General features: G+C 33.9%; 3 protein-coding genes across 3 annotated transcripts in view; all 3 read right to left on the bottom strand.

Annotated features, from left to right (window-relative positions):
- Positions 1 to 630: 630 nt before the first annotated feature.
- Positions 631 to 1,870, bottom strand: LOC130823289 (uncharacterized). Its single transcript, XM_057687911.1, has 5 exons — positions 1,624 to 1,870; positions 1,169 to 1,477; positions 871 to 1,061; positions 748 to 762; positions 631 to 675 (listed from the first exon to the last, which is right to left on the bottom strand). The coding sequence occupies exons 1-5, from the start codon at positions 1,868 to 1,870 to the stop codon at positions 631 to 633; spliced, it is 807 nt and encodes a 268-aa protein (XP_057543894.1).
- Positions 1,871 to 7,054: 5,184 nt separating this feature from the next.
- Positions 7,055 to 8,513, bottom strand: LOC130823290 (auxin-binding protein ABP19a-like). The gene is made up of 2 exons (XM_057687912.1): positions 8,510 to 8,513; positions 7,055 to 7,644 (listed from the first exon to the last, which is right to left on the bottom strand). The coding sequence occupies exons 1-2, from the start codon at positions 8,511 to 8,513 to the stop codon at positions 7,169 to 7,171; spliced, it is 480 nt and encodes a 159-aa protein (XP_057543895.1). The 3' UTR covers positions 7,055 to 7,168.
- A 12,434-nt stretch (positions 8,514 to 20,947) lies between these two features.
- LOC130823936 (auxin-binding protein ABP19a-like) overlaps positions 20,948 to 21,761 on the bottom strand; it is a 1,041-nt gene continuing 227 nt past the window's right edge. Inside the window, exon 1 of the mRNA XM_057688768.1 lies at positions 20,948 to 21,761. This exon is cut by the window's right edge and continues 227 nt beyond it. Within this exon, the coding sequence (XP_057544751.1) occupies positions 21,285 to 21,761 (477 nt within the window). The 3' untranslated portion in view covers positions 20,948 to 21,284.

The following is a 21,761-nucleotide window of genomic DNA, read 5'->3' on the forward strand; positions in this document are numbered from 1 at the left end:
TCCGTTTAACCATTAATCCAAAACAAAAAATACATTCAAAATTACAAAATTAATTGTAAGAAAATTCATCATTATCTAAAACTTCTCGAAAAAAATTTTCTTAAGTACTAACACTAGCCCTTTTGTCGACATTCTACTATCAATATAGTTATAACCTTCATGTCCTTGACCAATCTTCCTCTTTCTCACGACTCACTCATTTTCAGTCCAAACGTGATAATCACACAAATTACAAACCCAAGAATACTTAACACCAAATTTCTTAATAAAATGATGTGGCCTGAATCAACAAGGTAATTACATTCGTTCTCAATTCTCAACACATTGATAAATATATCTATGATCCCCAACGACTCGCTTTTGAAATATTCGACTCGCAATCTGCACAACTCACAACCCGCCCTGCATCTACTAATACACTATGACATTCTGCTTTCAACCTGCACCAACACGCCCACTTATATCTTACACCATTTAGGGTGTCTGACATGTAAAAACCACATCTGAAAAATTGGCTACAACAAGAGCTTATTACAATGTAATGTACAATGTCAGCCTCAAGTATTTGTCTTTTTGAAGAAATGATCTATTTGTCTACACCCGTGAGAACGCAAGCCACTTAAATGGGAATCAGATCTGAATCTTTTTGCTGAAACGATACTCTCGTCCACCATCCTGTGTTCAAAATACAGATGTATTCGAGTTCAGAAAGTTATACAAAGTCATGTTGCTATTTCTATGACTTACCGATAGCTTATAGAACTTTACATGAAAATATTGGATCAAAACACAATGGAAAAGAGATGGGAAAGATGTTGGCATGTTGCTATTCTAGGTATAAAGAAGTAGAGTTTCTAAATATAGTCTTACCATAGTAGTCTGACTGAGTGATCTCAGAACTTTAACTGTGCCGCCCCTCCCACCTGCTCCCACAGAAATTAATGAATCAGTATTATTGCTTGATCCAGATGGACCTTTGTTTTGAGTCCGGTTGCACCATTTTTCCAGGTATCGGTCCGCTCCATCTGGTCCAAGCAATCCTCCTGTGAAGCACCAATTTCCTGCACGGACAATGTCATATGAATGTAGAAGACACCCTTTGATGAACTAAATAAAAATTAAAGATTGAAGTAATCTTCAAAATGTTGAATGGGAAATTGTAACATGCCTGGCTTAGCTAGGTGAATGAGAGAAGAGGGTTCTGCATTAGGTTTAAATGAAGGCTGAACTTTTCTAATGTCCTGAAGGCCCAAACCCGAAGCTTCTTTTGCTGCAGGATCATTGAGCACTTCATTTCGAAGACCAGCAAAATCTGTCAATCTGTGTGGGTGGTTTGATTGCTGTCTTTGATCCCCCTTATTGTCAGAATGAACAGTTCCGATTAATTTACATTTCTGATAGAATCGACCCTTCGAGTTATCACCCTGTGGATGAGTATCCACAGTTTTCATCTTTTGTTGTTCGGCATCATCACAACCTAAAGAGTCATAATCTTTCACTTTTTTATGTTGGTGTATTCCGTCACTTTTGAGTGTAAAAGGGGCTTTACATTTATTGGTTTCCTTGTTAACATAAAGATTGTCTGTAATTGATACCGGAGATCTTGGTTTTCTGCTAAAAGACGATCATATTCAAGAAGCAGGCCTTCTGATTGCTTTTTAAGAGCCTCAACAGTAGCTTCTGATGTACTTGCTTCCTTAACTTTGCATTCTTCAAGCTGCCTAATCATCTCCTTTAATGTGTCGACCTGCTGTTCTCTCGCTTTCATTTCCTCAGGACCTGCACATTTTACATCATTCTTCTTTACAGCCTCCATGATCTTCCTTTGTAAAAGAAGTTTTCTAATGTAGTGGTGCAGACAATCAATCATCAGCACAAGAAACAGGATGAATCAATGCACAAAAATAACTATTCAAGCCTAATTACACTATTCATGCAATGATATTTGCAAATGGTTCATTACTCATTTACTGTAAGTCTATTTTGGAGGTCTTTGGAGCTGAGAGTGTCACTAATCGCAAACTTCTTTTCTCATTCGATGAGGTTATGGTCTTTGTTGGCATTTTCGTGTTCATTTACTGCAGTACTATTAAATGAATTCTTCCCAAAGTTTACGGAAAAGATCATTACAGTAACACCTCTCATTGGAGTGATTCTCACCACCTTGCTCTGTGCTGAACTGTAAGCTGATTCATTACAAAATTAGTTAAGTTCTTTATAATGATATATAGAAGAATTCATATTGGCTAACTTTTGCGTTTTCTCCGTATGTGTTAGAAACTATGCAAAAAGATACAAAGGATTAGAATTTGTATTGATTAAATTGTAGAAGTACAAGTGAAAGCACACACATTCTTCTGTATATATAGGATGTGTAATGAAATATTTGCCAAGATTGATGCGATGTAAAGAACTTTGATGAACGATAAAGATTTCAATGAACTGACAAACATTTGACGAAAAATGAAACTGCAAAAATGACACAATGATTTAAGGAGGTTCACCCAATGATGGCTATGTCCTCCATGGTGTGTAGTTGCTTGTTTATATTATTTCAATGGAGCAAAACACTCTTACAAATGAAGTATTACAATTGAGTAAGAGATAAACAAAGGCTATGTGTTTGGCTTAGGGGTTATCTGTTTAAGTTTCTAATGAGCTCACTATTTATAGAGCTAATTATACTTAACGAGAGTACACAATAAATGCTAAGATTTAATCAACATGTAACATCCCCTAGCAAAGGAATCGACTGAAAACAGAATCCAAGAGCAGGGGACGCTCGTTCGAGTGTTCAGCAGTATACAAACCAGTAGCATTCTGATCTCTGATGCTCGTTCGAGCCCTCATCCGCTCGTTCGAGCACTTCCTCCAGTACCCACTATTGCTTTCTGTTCCACGTGCTCGTTCAAGACAATGGTAAGCTCGGTTTAGCTTAGTTCGAGCATCTACTGCAGAATCAACCTTTGAACTCCCAAACAACCTCATTAAGTTCATACATTACCTCATTAACATACTCCATAACACCCATGTTTAAGTACTCATAAACACACTTAAATTCAAGCATTGAATCATCACACTTAATATCCACATTCAACACACACACACATTAAGTTACCAACTTAAACACCCACATTAACACACTCATAGGATTTCATCCCAAGAGTCACACATTAATGTACACATCAAATGTGCACTCAAGTCACACCATTCATAACATGTAATACAAGAAACAGAAGAAAACAAGATTGTTATAACAACTTCTTGATACAGTTATAACTAAATAAAAACCCCTTAATCCTAATCTATTTAATTAGGACCATTAGATGAGAGCCAGCTGTACACCCTTGATTAAGGAAGACACGGATCAATGATGCAGTGCTAAAATCTAGTGGCTTACTGACTTCTCTGCTGCTTGCTAAACCTTCTGCTCTTGTTGTGCACACTTGACCAGCTGAGGAACCTTCAGTGTGAGGAATTTGCTTTAGACTGAGAGATCAAAAACAACTAACCAGCACTTATATATTTAACAGTATGTCATCAGATTGGACAAGTTGCTGAAGTCCTGAAAACACAAGGAGCACAACTTATCCTGCCAGTTGCGCTTTTGCATGCTGCTGCTTTTGCAATTGGTTACTTTATGTCCAAAATATCATTTGGTAAACCGACTTCTCGTACAATTTCCATTGAATGTCGCATACAGGCAAAAAACAACTCCCCCTTCTTTGAAGTTTGAACCAGTAGAAGTGATAGCCCGTAGGAAAAAAGTTTGACATTGTAAGCTTAAAAAGAATCATGTCATGCATGTCTGAAATACATCCAGTTCTCATATAGTAAAATGTAACAAGTATCACATCGCCTTCATCTGAAAGAGTTCCTCTAATTCATCGAAAAGCTCATAGTAGTTTTCCAATGTTGTTAAATTGACAGCCTGACCAACAACAACACCATGCATTTGAACCTTATTCCAGCAAAATTAGTTTTCAGACATGCTAGTAGAAAACTTGAACAAAGAAACACATGAGCATTGGTGACGGGATACTTTATATATATACCTTGGTCTGACTTCTAGTAGAAGAATGCTTGCACGTCATATCTCTTGGCGAAACCAACTGTAGCACAATTTTCTTGTCTTGAGAAACCTTGGAAAGATCTGATTTCTGCTTGAATTGAACTAAAGTAAATTGAAGCTGTTTAAAAATATTATAACAGGCCGTAATGAATGAAACCTATTAGAATTTATTGAATAGTGAAAATATGAGATTGAAAGTGATGGGTAAAAACTTATTGAAACTTAAAATGAATCTCTTAGAACTGAACTAAGTTGCTTAGACATGAAAATAAGTCTGGGAGAATTTATTTGAATTTTACAATAACATGAGAAGGATGAATATGATCCCTACTCAGTTTTTCTATGCTACAATGTTGAGTTGCTATGCCAAACAGTCCTTTTCATCGCAAGGTAGACAAATCCATGCCCAAATATTAAAAGTTGGATGTGAAAATGAAGTATATGTAGGAAGTGCTCTTATAGACATGTATTGTAAATGTGGTAATGTAGAAGGAAGCCGAACAGTATTTGATGTAATGCCTGTAAAAAATACTGTTATTTGGAATAAATTGATACATGGATATGCACAAAATGGTTTTGGGGATGAGGAAATGCATATATATAACTGTATGATTAGAGGAGGCAGTAAACCTGATATAAAATTTATAGCTGTTCTCACTGCTTGTAGCCATTCTGGATTGGTTGATGAAGGGATCAAGATATTTGAATCTATGAGAATAGAGCATAAAGTGGAACCACTTGTGGATCACTACACCTATATCATTGATGCTTTGGGCAGAGCTGGGAGGCTGCATGAAGCAGAAATGCTCATAAGAAGGATGCCATGTAAAGATGACCCTGTTCATGTAGATCAAACTGTTACATTGTTGTAGCACAAAACGCTGCTAAAGAACTTTTGTCCCTAAATCCTAGAAGTTCTGCTCCATATGTTCTTCTAGCAAATGTATATTCTTCTATGGGAAAGTGGGAAGAAGTTAAGGCGATTAGAGAGCTCAAGAGCAATAACAATGTAGGTAAGGATGCAGGTTGTAGTTGGATAGTGTGAGAAATGAGAGCTAAGGGAAGACAGATTACAATCAAATAATTGTGTTTTTTCTTATTACCCAAAGAGAATGATACAGGAGGTATTTATAGAAAGTGAAACACAACTAATCCAAGACAAAACAAGAAAAGCAATCAATAAGAACCTCAAGGGTAGTTAGTTACAATGTGAAACAGAAATAACAAATACTAAAAGAAACACATGCCATAACAGACGCATTGTCTTCATCCTACTAACTTGATCATTTTTGCATGACACCTGTACAATGTATCTTCACAACAATTGCATACTCCACTAATAGCTTCAATTACACACTTGTCACAGACCTTGCATACCTTACATACCATATGAACAGAAAACTTGGTGAGCTGAAACATTAGCTGCACAACCAAACCAGAACAGCTACCAACACCCAAGCATAATCCAATCATATATCATAATATCCCCTCAAACTAGGTGTGAGGTTTGAAAACATGTTCGGTCGTTGCATGTGGAACGATCAATTGTTTAAAATTTTGCCTCGAAATCTCATTGATGCTCGATCGTTGCCATTATTGAATTATCATAACTTCTTCATGATAACACCAAATTCGACGTGTGACCAGTCGATTCGAAGCTAATGAACCCATTTTTTAGTTTTTTTTCTTGGGTTGGACTAAATTTCACCTCTTCCCTTAATTTATTTCCTTGGCTTTGATCCATTTTTCCTCAAACCTCCTAGGGATTAGAGAACATCGTCCTTAACACGCCTTTGCTCGGAAAAAGGTGGAAAACCAACAAAAATACTTACAAACACATCCTTCCCTCGAAAGGGGTGTAAACCCAAGAAAAAGGAATGAAATGTAACAAATTCCCCATAGAAACATAACAAAAATCATGCATAAAAGGAATCAAAATTAGGTTTATGATGACAGTATAGGAAATATAATGCAAGTACAAATAAAATCAAACCGATTTGTATTTCCATTGTGTGGATGACAATGGAACTCCTTACTTTGTAGATCACAAAAAAGGACACTATGAAAATAAGGTTGCGACAATAAATTAATGTCACTCGAAAACTCGATATTTGTAGGAGGTGTTCATACACTTTCCTATTGGGATATTTCTACGAAAAAGGTGCTTATGATATAATGAAATTCATAATGAGATACAACCTACACAACAATATACTAGCACAAAGGACATAGCAAAAGTAAAGACAAGTATTGCAATGGATTAATGACTTTGATAATATTGAGAGTTAATTACTCTTTTAATATGATCTCAAGTAAAAGAGAACAAGAACAAGAGAAGTTCTTAAAGAGAAAGATCAGAAAATGATTAGAGAAGAAAAAATGAGATGGAATGTCCCTAGCATATTCCCTCTATTTACAGAGAGAAGTATCAAACAAAGCCTTAATATGAAACCATGGAATGATTCTTCAAAGCCCAATAAAGAATCAATATGTTGTCTCATCATAATTAACTTCTCATTAGAAGTTAATCATCCATTAGTTATGTTTGGAATCAACCAATACTAATTAATAAACTGAACAAAACCAACAAAATCGCAAAAAAAAAAGAACAGGGGCTTGGTGACGAGTGATCACCCAAAACGCCGACTCGGCTTTATGTTTTGTCTCAAATTGAGACATCATAACCCAAGCGACGACTTTTCGCCTATCAAACAACAGGTCTTTGTTTTCTTTTGTTTTATAGTTTTGCGTTTTGCCTTTAAGGCATTTACCTAGACTTGTATATATTGTATATTGTCCCACTACTTTAGCTAGTATGTATTATGTATAATATAGGTCTATATACTCTAAATTTTCAACAGAGAGAAATAAAAATGTTAGATAATCTTAAACATAAACCGATAAATATAACAAAATAATATGGAAAATAAAGGTGTATTAATTAAAATCGATAAATCAGGATAAGTAAAAATCATAAGACACATAAAAGTAATAATTACATTATAATATTGGCATTTGCAAGTTTCATGTTAATGATTAAATGTAAACAAGATACTTCATCAATTGATTGGTGCTCCCAAAAACCTTCTTAACCTTTTACAGTAGTGCCTGATCAAGCAATGTGATCTTCTCAACCAATTCTGATGGTAAGTTGTTTCGGAATAAGGCAAAGTGAACTAATTGGAGAACTGGATTTTCACTAGCCAAACATGCATACGCTACTACTGGAGTGTATCTAGCATTCACTACGAAATAGAGTAATGTTGGTGGGAAAATCATAACGTCACCTTTATGCAATGTTGTATAGGATGCGGTGTTATTATTCGTATCAATAAATCCCGCAACTATTGTTCCTTCAACTACGATAAGAAGCTCTGACACTCGATGTGTATGGATGGGAAAAATGCCACCCACATCCAAGTCTGCGCGTGTTATGGAGATTCCCATATCATTCAAACCCGGAAACTGAGCAGCAAAAGCTGTATTTGTGCCCAATTTAAAAGAGTTTTTAGTACTTCCTGGGACACGTAAACCGGTTAAAACAAAATCATCTACTATGACTTTTGAAGGATCTTTTCAAGTATATCCATAGATCCACTAGGTAGACTCAGATCTCCCACACAATAGTCGAAGGGGACATTACTCGCAGAAGAGATAGAAATTATAAAATAAAAGGTTAAATAAAGTTGTGGTATCATCTTAATGATAAAATATTTTGAGCTTGCTAGATGAATATTGTAATTGCTAACAAAGGGTGTATTATGTTCTTTGGTTACTTATAATTGGTTTAAGGGGCTTTCGATCCATATATATGAAGATGTATGTGGGCGTAACTTATAAGTTTTACTTTCATGGATAGTGCCAAATTTAAGGGGTTGACAACTTGATGTGACACAAATCAAGACGGTGGAAGAAGAAAAGTTATCTTTTGTTTTATCTAATTTCACTCAATCTACAAACCAATTTTACAACTTAAGAAACCATCTACGTTCACATTTCATTAAGATCGGATATCCAATCCAATTAGTATGTCTAAAGAAAAAGTCAATTAAAGAGTTTCTTGGATAAAATCATAGGAAAGAAAATTTTAAGAAATTTAAGGTCTTATTATATTCTTTAGAGGTGTCCCTAAATATTATAAGCATGTTTAACAAGTTTAATTGCACAAGGCTCAAAAAAATTAAAGGCCTTAACATAAAACTACGTAGCATATGTTTAGATAATCACATAATTGTCTAAATTAAAATATCATTTAAATTGTGGTTGTCGACTTGTACACTGCTTCGGTAGTTCTCATTCCCTAAATATGTTTTCTGTTTTCTTGTAGTTTGCTAAGCTTACAAATCTATGTATGACGACAACGCTAATCTCATAAAAAACAAAAATTGAATAGTTGAGTGAAATCAACAAGTTACTCCATAAAAATGTGTACGTTACCCATTAGTTGTTCATGGTTACGAAATTAATTGAATATAATAAGTCTTAAAAGTCATTTTCTCGGCATATTATTATATACTCAGACTTAATATGGTCAATGTTAATGTACAAAACCCCTAATGACTGTAAATGTTATTTTTATCCAATGTAATACGATGGAAGATTATATTTACACGTTGCTTAGATTGTGAGAATTGAAGAAGCAAGAGAGTTTGATTGCATTTGGAGGGTGCCTATGATTTTTCATATATAAAAGGTTTTGTCATCCATTCTTTCCTGAACCCTCTCACTTTCCTCAACCTACTCTGAAATAAAATAAAGTCTTTTAAATTTGTTAATAATCAAATCATACTATAGTAATTTGGATGCCATAAAGTCTACTTTGGGGAATGTTTTTACAATGGGTGGAACGGCAGTGAGTTGGCAATCGTCGCTCCAAGATGTGATCGCCAATTCTACTACTGAATTGAAGCGAAATATATATCCATTGCCGAATCATTCAAAAAAAGCAAAGTGGCTTAAAGGTTTAGTTGGTGAGATGTGTCCTAAGAGGAGCTTGGTGAGGGTACATTGTGATAGTGAAAATGCCATTCATTTGGCAAGACATCAAAAAACCTTTCACCGTAAAACTAAGCACATTGACATTAGGTACAATTTCATTCAAGATGAAGTTAAGCACAATAGAGTGGGCTAAGTGAAGATAAGCACGAATGACAATGCAGCCGACATGACGACAAAGACTTTTCCCAGCAAAAAGTTCACTTTATGTGTGGACTTGATTGGTTCAGAACTTTGCTTGATGTGAAGCCTCTAGGGGCATTTATGTGGTGTGTTAGTTGTTTGATTGATTAATAGTGTGCTGGATGGAGAGATTAGAAGGAAGTGTGACTTGGGTGAACTCAAGTCAAGTGGAGATTGTTGGAATCAATGTGACTTGAGTGCACCTTGATGCATGGTTGATTGTGTATGTTGGTGTTTTGGTACACTTAGAGATGTATAGGTTATGATGTGGAGTCATGTAAAGTGAAGTGTTAGCGTTTATGTGTAAGGCTCATTGAAGGCATGAAGGAACAGAGCTTGTATCGAACAAGGCACAGCTGCATGAAGATCAGTAGGTCAAGTACGATACTGCTCGAAGGAGCATATTTTGAGCTCGGACAAGCAACCTTCAAAAGTCCAGACAGTACCTTCTTCAATGAAGCGCTCAAACGAGCAGGCTCCAAGCTCGAACGACCACTCCTTCAGCGTGCAGCCACTGTCTCTTCTCACGCGTTGGTGCGGCTAATTTATTAGGTCTGGGCCCTTCCTTATTCGCTTCCATATGTACACATATATAAATAGTGAATGTATCTTACTACAAGCATGCATTCTAACCTAAGCCAAACACAAACCCTTCTCATTCTCCTCTTCCTCTCTCAGTCTAATACTCTCCATTGTATGAGTATTTGAGAACTCCATTGATTATTCTCTATAATACAATGTAACCACCACCGTGGACGTAGCCTACATTGGGTGGACATAGTAAATCTTTGTGTCTTTGTTTATTGCATTATTTTTTATTGTTTATCATTCTAGTTCATAGAATTGTTTGTTCCTTTACATAGACCAATTCTACCATTGTTCTTGGGTGTTGTAGGGATAAAGTTTGAATTTTTATGCCTTAGAGTGCTTATTATTTCACGAATAAAAAAAAGAAAATGATGGGATAAAACTATTTCTAGGGACATTTCGTTTGTTCTATATACTTGTTACATTTTACTTTTTCCATAATTTATTGTGTTATTTCGATCATTTATATATTGAACTATGCTTATCTAAAAATTATAAAAAATTAATATTATGAAATTATGCGATTAGATGATTCAAATAAGATTTCACTTGACGATATATTTTCTAACACATTAGCTGCAATATATAAAATAAGTTAGAATGATAAATAGTAACAATACACGTAATGTAATAAGTATTTTAGGACGGAGAAATTATAAAATAGGAATGAACCTAGATGACGGAAGAGAACAAGGGGATGAAATTACATGTGTACAGTGTATTGAGGAAAAATTCCTTAGCAATTACTAGTGTTGTTATATTTATATAACAATATTTATTTTAAACTTCTTAAATTACCTAAAAATTTATAGATTCAAAAATATAATTTGAATTAGAACAAGTCAAAGCAAAATATAGTTTACAAAATCACTTAAATTTCTTTTTATATAATGTTGCAAATAATGTGTTTTCAAATAGAAATGAACTTTTCGGTACTATTTTATAGCAATTTGTACAACTATATTTTGCCTTGTCATTTCTTCCGTCCCATTCAATTTGCTGTTTTTTTCATTTTAGTCCGTCCTACATAATTTACATTATTTCTATTTTAGGATGATGGCCCACTACTTTCTTTTAATCTCAACTCTACATTTTAACTCTCTTTTAATTTTATCCACATAATTCATTCTTTTTCTTCATTTATTATCACATTCTTAAAAACTATTCTTTTTCTCTTTGATGCAAATCAAAAAGAACAGAGGAAGTTTTTTTTTTTTTGAGTGACTGTCTTGTCATTATTAAATTATATCATTAAGAGTTTAAAGACAAATCAACACAAAAAGGGTATTAATAACTTCTCCGTCCTTTTTATTTTATCGCCACCCCTTATATAATGAATTTTCAATATTGCCCCTGCATAATTTACGAACTCAAAAACTCTAACATTTCTCTAAAAACTCTATAACAACACTCTCCAAATTAAAACAAGCTAAAACTTGAAATCGATTCACAATGGCGAATCTAAATGAGCATGAATACGATTCAGTAAATAATTCAATCGATTCGAATTTTTTCAAAAAAAGAAATGATGAGCACCAGTCGTGCGCGACCAGGCCACAAGTAGGTCGCGTGTAACACGCAACTGGGCCGCGGTTGACTCGCACGTTTCACTCGACTCAACCGCGGTCTAGTAGCGCGTTTCATGCAACCCATCCGCGGCCCGACCGACTCCTCCTTATTTTATTTTTTTTATTCCTCTTTTGTATTTAAATTATTTTTTATTTTATTATTATTTTATTTATGTTGTAGTAAATTATTTTATTTTATAATTTATATTATTATTATTTAAATTATTTAAATTACTTTTATGTTTTATTTAAATTATTGTAGTAATTTAAAATTTATGTTGTAGTAATTTATTTAATTTATAATTTATGTTGTAGTAATTTATTTAAATTATTTTATATTTTATTATTATTTAAGTTATTTTATTTTATATATATTTTACTTACCTAATTATTATTTATGTAATATTTTGTATTGTTATTGTTAATTTAGTTGAAATTCTAATTATTAAAGTAAATTATTGTTTATTTAATATTGAATATTTTTATTATTAATGTTTATTTATAGAATATTTTATTAACCTGATCTATGTTTTATTTTATATTTTAAAAACTAGTTAGTAATGATTGAAAAATTGTTTTACATTTGCAAGACTTTGAAAACTTATGGGACAATGTAGATTACTCTAATAGATTTGTTACAGATAGGGAATTTGATTCTGTAGATGAATTACATGCTTGGGCGAATGAGATAGCAATATAGGAATTGATTTTCAATTTACACGTGCTTCATATAAGCAAAAAGGAGAATGCTCTAGAGTTAGTTTGTACTTAAGATGTCACCGACATGGTAATATTAGGGGTGATTTGCATAACTTTGATAATGCTATCCGACCTGGTTTTATAAGTAGAACATGTAGGTGTAATTTATGATTGTATGTAGTAGTCGTAAACCATAGGAAAAACCTTGGATGGTGAGGGTGTGTCCCTGGTGAAAAAGAATGACATAACCACCCGTTCTTAGTGTTCAGAGATAGTCATGTAAGGGCAAAGAGGTTCACTGTAGATATTCGGTAGCACATACGGGAGCTTAGTGCAACCGGCATGCAACCTACGTTTATCATGACCTCAATTAAACAAAATTTTCCTTGTTTTTTTGCTAGTATGAATCAGATTTATAATGTTAGAGAATCAATTAGGAGAGAAGAGATGGAGGGTAGGACTCCGCTTCAACACTATATCTTTATATGACCATAGAGCATAATTACGTGGTTTGGAAAAACTTGGATAGTGAAGGAAAATTAAGTTGATTATTAGTTCCAAATCCTACATCCATCCAGATTATACGTACGTGGCCCTATGTTGTGTTGATAGATACAACTTACAAAACAAACAAACAAACAAAAGTGGTCGCTTTGTGAAATAATTGAAATGACGCCAACCAATCACAACTTCTTGGTTGCGTTTTGTTTGATGCGAGATAAGGCGGCTGTGTCATATTCGTGGTGTTAGAGGGATTGAGAGATATTTTTTACAGAGCTCAGACTCCCAACGTAATTGTAACTGATCAAGACGAGGGTTTATCTGCAGTTATTCGTAATGTCTTCCCAGGTAAAAAGGTTGTGTTGATTAATTGTTATCGTTCTATTTATTGAATATATCTTAATCATATACAATCTTCTGTTTAATGTATATGTGCGACATTTATTATGCGTATGGCATATTGCCAATGATGTAGAGATATGGTGGACAAATTGTGTGGCGGGAAAAGAAATCAACAAGGGCAGATATTCAGGCAAACTAGATGGAACCCCTTGTTAACAGTTCTATGCTCGCCGAATTTGAAAACAAATGGGAATCGATTGTGGCTACTTGGTCGACTAGGAATAGAAGGGTCGTTCGATATTTGGATGGAACATGGATTCCACACAAAGAGAAATTTGTGCGTGCATGGACGAATGACTGTTTACACATTGGTAACCAGAATACCAGCATAGTTGAAAGCCAACACTCGTCTTTCAAGTACTATCTTGGTAATGGTAATAACTCATTTGACACCCTGTTTAACAGGGTACACGCACAAAAAACAAATCAGCAATCGAGGATCCGACGAGCGTTATAGGAATCCATGAATTCTATTTTAAGGTCTTTGCGATATAATTTCTTGAGACCGTTATATCGACATGTATTCATTTTTGCATTGAAACAATTACTACTTGAGCATAACCGTATGTTAGAGCTGGGTGATTATCTATTTGACAAATGCAGTTTTTGCACTTCAAACCACTCATAAATTGCCCTGTGCTTGTTACTTTTATTTGTCGATCAGGTCACAAGGTTCGTTTTATTTGGATGACATTCATCCATTTTGAAAAACATTAACGTACATAGAGGTAGAAGCTGACACCAACGAAGGAGTACGGTACGCAAACGCCGATGATAAAGAGTACTTTCAATCCTTGGTTATGAAGTGTTAAAAGTCGATCCCACAGTTGTACAACGCATGTCTTAGGTACTTGAAGATGAGTTACATCCTGATAGTGCCGATTTACCTGAGCAAAATGCATGTCCACTGAGAAAGGGAAGACCAACGGCAAGCAAAACCCTCAAAAGAAACAAAAGCGCTTTGAGTAAAATAGTTCCTCTAGGGGTCACGGATTGAGATCTTCATCACCCAGGAGATATAGTGGTAGATCAAGTGCTCAATCAACGCAATCGTCAGTTGGAAATAACTTTAGTTTCAACTTATCTGGTATTTGACTTTCCTTTCTATTTTTCACATTAGTTTATTACAATTGAATGTTATTAACCTTTTTTTTTATTATTGTAGATGGTTCAGCAGGTCGTGATTTTTCACTCTTTCCATGGCCCAATCACATCTTGCATACTCTTCCTCCTTATTTGTTTGAATGGAATGATTTTATAGGCGATGGTAACTGTGGATTTAGAGCTATTGCCGTCACAGAGTTGGGAGGCGAGGAGGCATGGCCTCTTCTACGATGTGCAATGTGTATGGAAATGCAAACAAACAGAGATCAATAGCTACGTGTGTATCTATCAACAGAGACACTAGAGAACGCTATATTTAGAATTGGTTCACATAGCAAGGGACCAGCACCGTTTATTCACTGGTTGGAGGCGCCGATGAGATTGTATTTTGCAGCAACGTTTCTTAACATTGGCATTGATATTATGGTTCTGCTGACGGTAATCCAGACTATAGCTTTTTAGTTTTTCCATTAAGGAGAACAGCGAGTGTGCATGGTGTAAATAAAGTTATACATTATTTGTTGGGTGAATAAAAATCATTATGTTCAACTATTAATGAACGATGATTCATCTCCACTGCCGCCAATCCAGCGATCATGGAGAGAAGTAGCTGACAATTGATGTAGATATTTAGAAACACATTTTCAAAGCAAGAATTCTCTTTAGAATGGACTATACGGGATACAACCACCACAAGGTAATAACACCGCTGAAGATGTAGTCAATTTAGATAGTCCATAGTGTAATTATTTTGTACATAAATATTTAGGTTACCTTTATATATAGATAACATTCAATATGTATAAATAAATATGTTAATAAAAAATGTAAAAAACATTGATGTAAATGAATAAAACCAATTCGAGTAGTATAGAAATACAACACAACTCCAACAATAAGTTTTTAATTACAAACATAAATAGTCTATGAAGGGCCCTGCCCTTTAAAAGCTTGGCATTTGGCAAATAATCTCTAACTTCTTCCATATATAGATTAGCAGTCTGTCTTTCTCGGGGGCTCATATCCACAATAGCAGGCATCCTCAGTAGTGGCGCGATTCGACTTGGAAATTCATTTGCAAACTGTAAAATCAAAATAGTTTTAACAAAATAATAAACAACATTTAAGTAATAGAAACAGATGAAAGAAAATAGATAAATAAAAACACTAACGTATTGAACTCTGCTATTAGCTGGACCAAAACCAACACTCGGTCCTTCGCCGAGGAAGAGAATGGGTGGGAGGACACTCTAAACCAGTCAACGTAATTACGAATAGCCTCTGATGGAACATATGCCCGACAAAGTGCCTGATCACCAACGCGGGCACAATAAGGGAACCTACTTCATGCCTCAGTGTAAATTAGCGTAGAAGCAAAGGTCATGAAATAGGTACCTTGTGCCGGTCGCAGAGCATGGGTCCCATTTGTCTGACTGTCCTCTCAAGCAAATACACCTCGATGATATCAAAACAGGTGATACCCCCGGTAAAGGCGATGCGTGGTTGCTCATTTAATAATGCCGTAGGATAAGTAATGTATGGAGTCTATTCCACCTGCTTACAAGCAAAATTAGCATGAACAAAATAATCTAAAATTAAAATAAAATGTACAACAAAGTGTGAAGTGATGTACAAAACCTGAGTCTCTGTCATGGAGTGCCATATACTCCTACAGTCTCTCAGCCTGCTGAGCTCACGAACTGGCTTCTACATGGACAACATCTTAGCCCTCGTCTTGTTAGGCACATCCGCTTGACGAGGATGGGGGCGAAAGGCCGGGAAGTACTCGTAGATCCATGATCTGTAACAATTTAATACAACCAGCAATAGTCTTGCTGTAATGCCCCGAATTTTCTCTATGGCATAGTTTCCATTTTATTCCTCTTTCTAGTTACTTTTCTTTAAGTCTAGTCTTTAATTTGAAATTATTTATTATGATATTATTTGTGATTTAGTATAACTAGCTCTTTTATGCTTTATAATGTGATTTAAAATGTGCGTAAGTTATTATTATTATTATTATTATTATTATTATTATTATTATTATTATTATTATTATTAATATTATTATTATTATTATTATTATTATTATTATTATTACTAGTATTATTATTATTATTATTATTATTATTATTATTATTATTATTATTGTTGTTGTTGTTGTTGTTGTTGTTGTTATTGTTGTTGTTGTTGTTGAGTTAATATATTATTTTAATTAAATTTATGTACTACTATTATATGTCCTAGGTTATTTATTTTTGGACCAACATGTGATAACAAGTTTTAAATTAGGATCAAACTATATATATATTTTTTTTAGTACATTATTATCATGATAGGTTTGTAAAATTAGTGTTTAATTAGGTTAATTGATTCTAATTCATGCTTAATTATTTGGTACATTCTAGAATGGAATGAATTCATGAACATCCTTCAAATCTTTTCATTTTCTTTTCCTCAAGTTGATTGAACTCCCTAGTCCCTAATGCTCATAATTTTTAGCCATTATGAGAAGTCTTTTGGGATGCTTTTCCCCTCCTATAAATACTAGCCTATTGTTATGTAATTTTTAATTCATTCATAAACTATCTCATAAACTTTCTTTATCTCATTCTTTCCTCTCAAAAAAAAAGAACATAACAAATTACTTGCTTTATTTTTCTTCAAGTGCTAAAATATTATCATATTTTTGGGCTACTTTTGAAAACTTATTTTGAATTATTCAAGCTTACTTCAAGGAATTTATTTTGCAAATTATTTGGGAGATTTTCTTGGAGTTTTATTTAATCTCTTAAAGATCATTACTTTCCTCCATTATCCAGGTAACTAGATTTTTCGTCACTTAGTTTCTTAATTAAACATAGAAGTGTTGTTTAGAATTAATTAAAATTTAAATTGATTAATTCGGTTTTATATTGTAAATTTTTCTTTAATTATTTTCGTGCATATATTATTGTTATTTTAATTTTCTATGATGTGTTATAACATAGATTTAATTTAGGATTGGTTAAAATTAATTTTTCGTGATTTGAATAATTTTATTTTAAATTATTATGAAAATTTGAAAAATGTGCACTTTTATTAATAGTAATTGGGCTGTAATTTATTGATTTTAATTTATTTTCACATTATTTTAACACTAAATATGTTATAGTCCATAGGTAATAGTGTAAATTAATTTTGGTTAATTCGGGCCAATTAATCTAATTAAAATGGAATTTCTAGTAATTATTCAACTATTGCGATTAATTGATAGTTTATTTTCAGAATTTATTTTATTATTAGTTAGCCACGTAAATTATTTAAATTTGAGTCTGAAATTAAGTTTTATCATTAATTTAAGTCTAAAAATTATTTTAGTAAATTTATTTAATATAATTGGTCTAGTTTCATTTTGGTTAATTAAATTAACTAACTTATGAGTAAAGTGTTAAGCGAATTAGCTAAAAGGTTAAAATCTAATTTCATGTGATTTATTTCAGTATCTAATTAGTTGGTAATTATTTAATAATTAATTTAATGAATTTGGGTTTAATTTTACCAAATTATTACGTAATAATGGCTTAAACTAGTTAATTTGAATTTTGTGAATTAATTAAGGTTAAGAGGAATTAAAATATGATTTAATTTATTAATTCATTAATTTTGGTCATGTACCTAATTGCTTGGTTATGTGTTAATTTCATGTACTACTTATTTATTTTAATTAGATAGTTTATGACCATTTATTGTTAAATACATGTAAATGGAGAACTTGACTTTGGCATTGACTTTGACCATGACCATTGACTTTTGTTGACTACTATAATGGTTTTGTGATTTTATTGTGATGGTTAATAAAACTGTTTTGTTGCTTGTCGACAAGTTTATACTTAAGAATAAAATAACATTGTCTGTAGTATATTCTTGCCAAGAGTTGTTGTAAGGTGTATTCTTGATTAAGTTCGAATTATCCTTATTCCAAACTCAGACATTACAACTTAAACTGTATGATTTTGATTTTGATTGGTTTTGAACTACTCCCTAGGAGTTTTGGTATTTTGGAAATGGTCATTGTGGCTTTTGGGTCTTAAGGGTAAATCCATAGTTGTTCCTTATGAACATTGGTTTTGTTGTTATTTGGAAAAAAAAGGGTAGTCCACAGTGGTTCCTTCGATTGGACAGCACATCTATAGTAGCTTAGTTTTAGATTTAGTTGTCGTTCTCGTTATGCTGGATCTTCGGAAAACGAGAGAGATTGGCCATTCTTAGATAGGGTTATATCATTGTGGTTGACCCGAGGTTCGCCCTGACTTTATCTAGGCTTAGTGGGCCGCAAATTTGTTCACTGCGTCTGTTCCAAGTACGACTTGAAAATATTGTTAACTTGACTTTGTTAAATTGTTTTGGAAAAGTTATCCTTGGTTTTAATCAGATTTGGTTATCCTACTTTGGTATTAATTGAATTGATCAACATTATTTGACTCTATCGGTTTGGCTTGTATGGTTGGATCGTTGTTAATTGATTTGAATTTTAATTAAGCCTCGCATTAGTCTTTTGTTTAAATTTGAACCTTGGTGTTAAGGACAGTCTAGTTACTGGCCACTAAGTGGTAATTTGCTGTTTAGTTGTTGCTGGTGATGATTGAATTCACTCGGAGTGAGTGGGAATAAGACTAAGAGAGTGTAGGGTTACCTAGAACATTAAGTTGAAGTTTAGATGTTTTATTTCTTTTGTTTATGGGAGTGTTTTACTCCCTGGATTATTATGTAATGACTTTTTGATTTAGTTTATTCGAAGTTAAAATTTTTTTCCCGAAAGTTTAGTGACCCAACTTAGTGTATTGTTTCCGCCAATACACCCTATATTAAGACGGGTCATTACACTTGCACCCAGCCCTAGACGCCATACCCAGTTGCCGATACAAATACGCCAGAGTCACTGCACCCCAAGCAATCTCATCCTGATCTGCATTCACAGTAAGTATAGGGTGAGGTCGCATCCCGATTCTATTCTTATCTACCAACAGTGTTGAACCCACAATAGCCATGTAATAGGCTATAAACTGTGTCTCCAAAGTTTGAGACCGGTGGCATATGTGCATAATTTCACCAACGTTGATGCTCCCGCTAGTGAAGTACCCCTTCCTGCGCAGCTCCGACATTGGCTCTCCAAATAGACCGGCAAGCGGGAGTTTACACTCACCATCAGCGGGTTCAGCTAGGAGTTGACCTTCAATACCAATACCTAAAATGCATTGCACGTCGTGCAACATAATGGTCATCTTCCCCGAGGGCATGTGGAAGGTGTTGGTATCCGGCTGCCGCCTCTCCACAAAACCCGTAATCAAAGCACTATCAATGTGCTGGTGCATAATGTGTGGCAGACAACCAAGGGGAGTGGCAGGTAAAACTCCGTACAACCCATCAGACATATCTTGCAGTCTGATGATCGCCTCCAGCGGCTTCTTCCTAGTACGGCACTCCAAAATCGGAGGCGCACGCTCAGAGCCCTCAAAAATAACCTTAGCTATGTGCCCCCCGAAGCTGGGTATAAAGCGGGCGTAAGTGGGGTCCCTAGGATGGGTGATGTGATCAGCCAATCCGTTTCAGCGGACTGTTGGCGCCTCCTCCCCCGAGGAGCCGCATCGTCAACCTGGCTGTCTTCTGCATTATCAGAAGCGCCCTCTGTACTAGGGCCTGTCCATGTAAACTTATCGGCATGTCCTCGCACGACCGTCCAATCAACTGGCTAACCAATAGAGCCCCCCGAATTACTCTGCAGGCTTGTCTGGTCCTCAAAATAAGTACGCACTTGGTGCAGCGTACTCGAACGTTGGGCATGACTATGTCTGGCCGCTGCCTCTTCCTACGTAGCGCGCCTAGCTGAACCCGTAACCCCTTCTCATGGGGGTTCCCTCTCATGAGGGTCTCCTCTCAGTAAGGTCGGCCTAGAACTATTTTCGCTCAACATGCATCAAAAAAACCCTTTCCTCTTCCTTGGTTACCAACCATTTACTACAATTTTGATAATTTAATTAACCATTAATAATAAATTACAATAATAAAATATTACGTTACGTTAATTACATGAATAAAAAATAATAACTAATTACCATATTAATTCATGATTGGAAATGATTCCATAATTAACATTAATAAATTCCTAGCACTAAAAAGATTATTAAATTAATTTTAATTACATTAATAATATTAATTTAATATACATTTAATAATATAAATTATTAACAAGTAATATAATTCATACATATAAACTAATAAACATTTAAAATAAATATTATTAAATTAATAAGTTAAATTAAAAAAAACTTAATTAATATATTATCTAAGTTAATACTTATTAATTTAATATTATTATTATTATTATAATTCATTTTCAATAATAATAATAATAATAATAATAATAATAATAATCAAAAATTCATATAAAAAAAAGACGAGTAGTGCGTATAGCACTTAAGTTGCGCGCGACTCATCTTTTGTATTTTTTTTTAAAATAAATTCGATTAGAAATTACCTCGAATTATTGTTTGGGTTTTGAATTCCTTAGCTTAGCTCCACAAATTTTATGTTCTGATTTAGTGTTTTTAGAGTAATAAAAGTGTTATTTACTGAAATTGGAGTGTTTTATACAAATTTTAAGTTCAGCGATATTTTCGTCAATTCATTAAAATATAGGTGGTGATAAAATAAAAAGAGTGGCAAAATTTAAAGATAAGCACAAGAAGTCATTATCAAACCAACTACTGCATGTATTTCATATCTTTACTACATACGTACGTGGCAAACATACCAGTCTTTTATTGAGAAGTAAAATCAATAACCAAAACTAATTTGAGTGAAACAAGAAACCAATTATTTAATATATTAATGGAAAATTTGACACTAATTAATAATACAATCTTTTACTCATTCGATATTAATAATCTCACAATTAAATTATTTTCTAATTATCTAGTCTTTATCATGTATTTGCCCACAACATATCATATTACTAATAATAAGTATTAATATGGCATTATGATACCACCAAACTAAGACAAAGATTAGATTATTCACGGCCAGTGAAAGACAAATATTGAATTATTAAAAAATAATCTAAAGATAAGATTGTTCACAGTAAACGAACAAAAAATTAAATTATTAATGTCAATTTTTCTTATATTAAACACTCAACTAGTCCCACCAAAGGCTTTCTTAAGCTTGTGAACTTGTGCAGGATCAAGTAAAGTGATTTTCTCAATCAAATTTGAGGGCAAATTGTTACTAAATAGTGAAGTATCTACTATTTGATTCCCAGGATTTTCGCTTGCAAAGCTTACATATGCAATAACTGGAGTTGAACCTACATTCACTTGGAAATGAAGAAGTGTAGGAGGGAATATCATTACATCTCCCTTCTTTATTGTTTTGTAAAACACCGTGTTGTTTGTGTCGATAAACCCTGCTACGATTGTTCCTTCGACTATGAAAATCACTTCTGCCACTCGATGTGTGTGGATTGGAACGACTCCACCCACATCTAAGTCACCTCGTGCTATGGAAATTCCCATGCCATTTAAAGCCGGAAATTGAGGTGTAAACGCTGTACTTACACCAAATTTGAAAGTGTTTGCGGTATTACCTGGAACATTTAAACCCGAATAAAT

This window comes from Amaranthus tricolor, chromosome 9, assembly GCF_026212465.1.
Source record: "Amaranthus tricolor cultivar Red isolate AtriRed21 chromosome 9, ASM2621246v1, whole genome shotgun sequence".
Classification (NCBI taxonomy): Eukaryota; Viridiplantae; Streptophyta; class Magnoliopsida; order Caryophyllales; family Amaranthaceae; genus Amaranthus; species Amaranthus tricolor.

Bases quoted from the DNA above. Each gene is read 5' to 3' on its own strand.
- LOC130823289 (XM_057687911.1), bottom strand. From the start codon at position 1,870: ATGATTGATTGTCTGCACCACTACATTAGAAAACTTCTTTTACAAAGG. The intron at 1,478-1,623 runs GTCTTTTAGCAG...ATGACTCTTTAG, and splicing joins CCTGCTTCTTGAATATGATC to GTTGTGATGATGCCGAACAA. The intron at 1,062-1,168 runs GCATGTTACAAT...TTGTCCGTGCAG, and splicing joins CATTCACCTAGCTAAGCCAG to GAAATTGGTGCTTCACAGGA.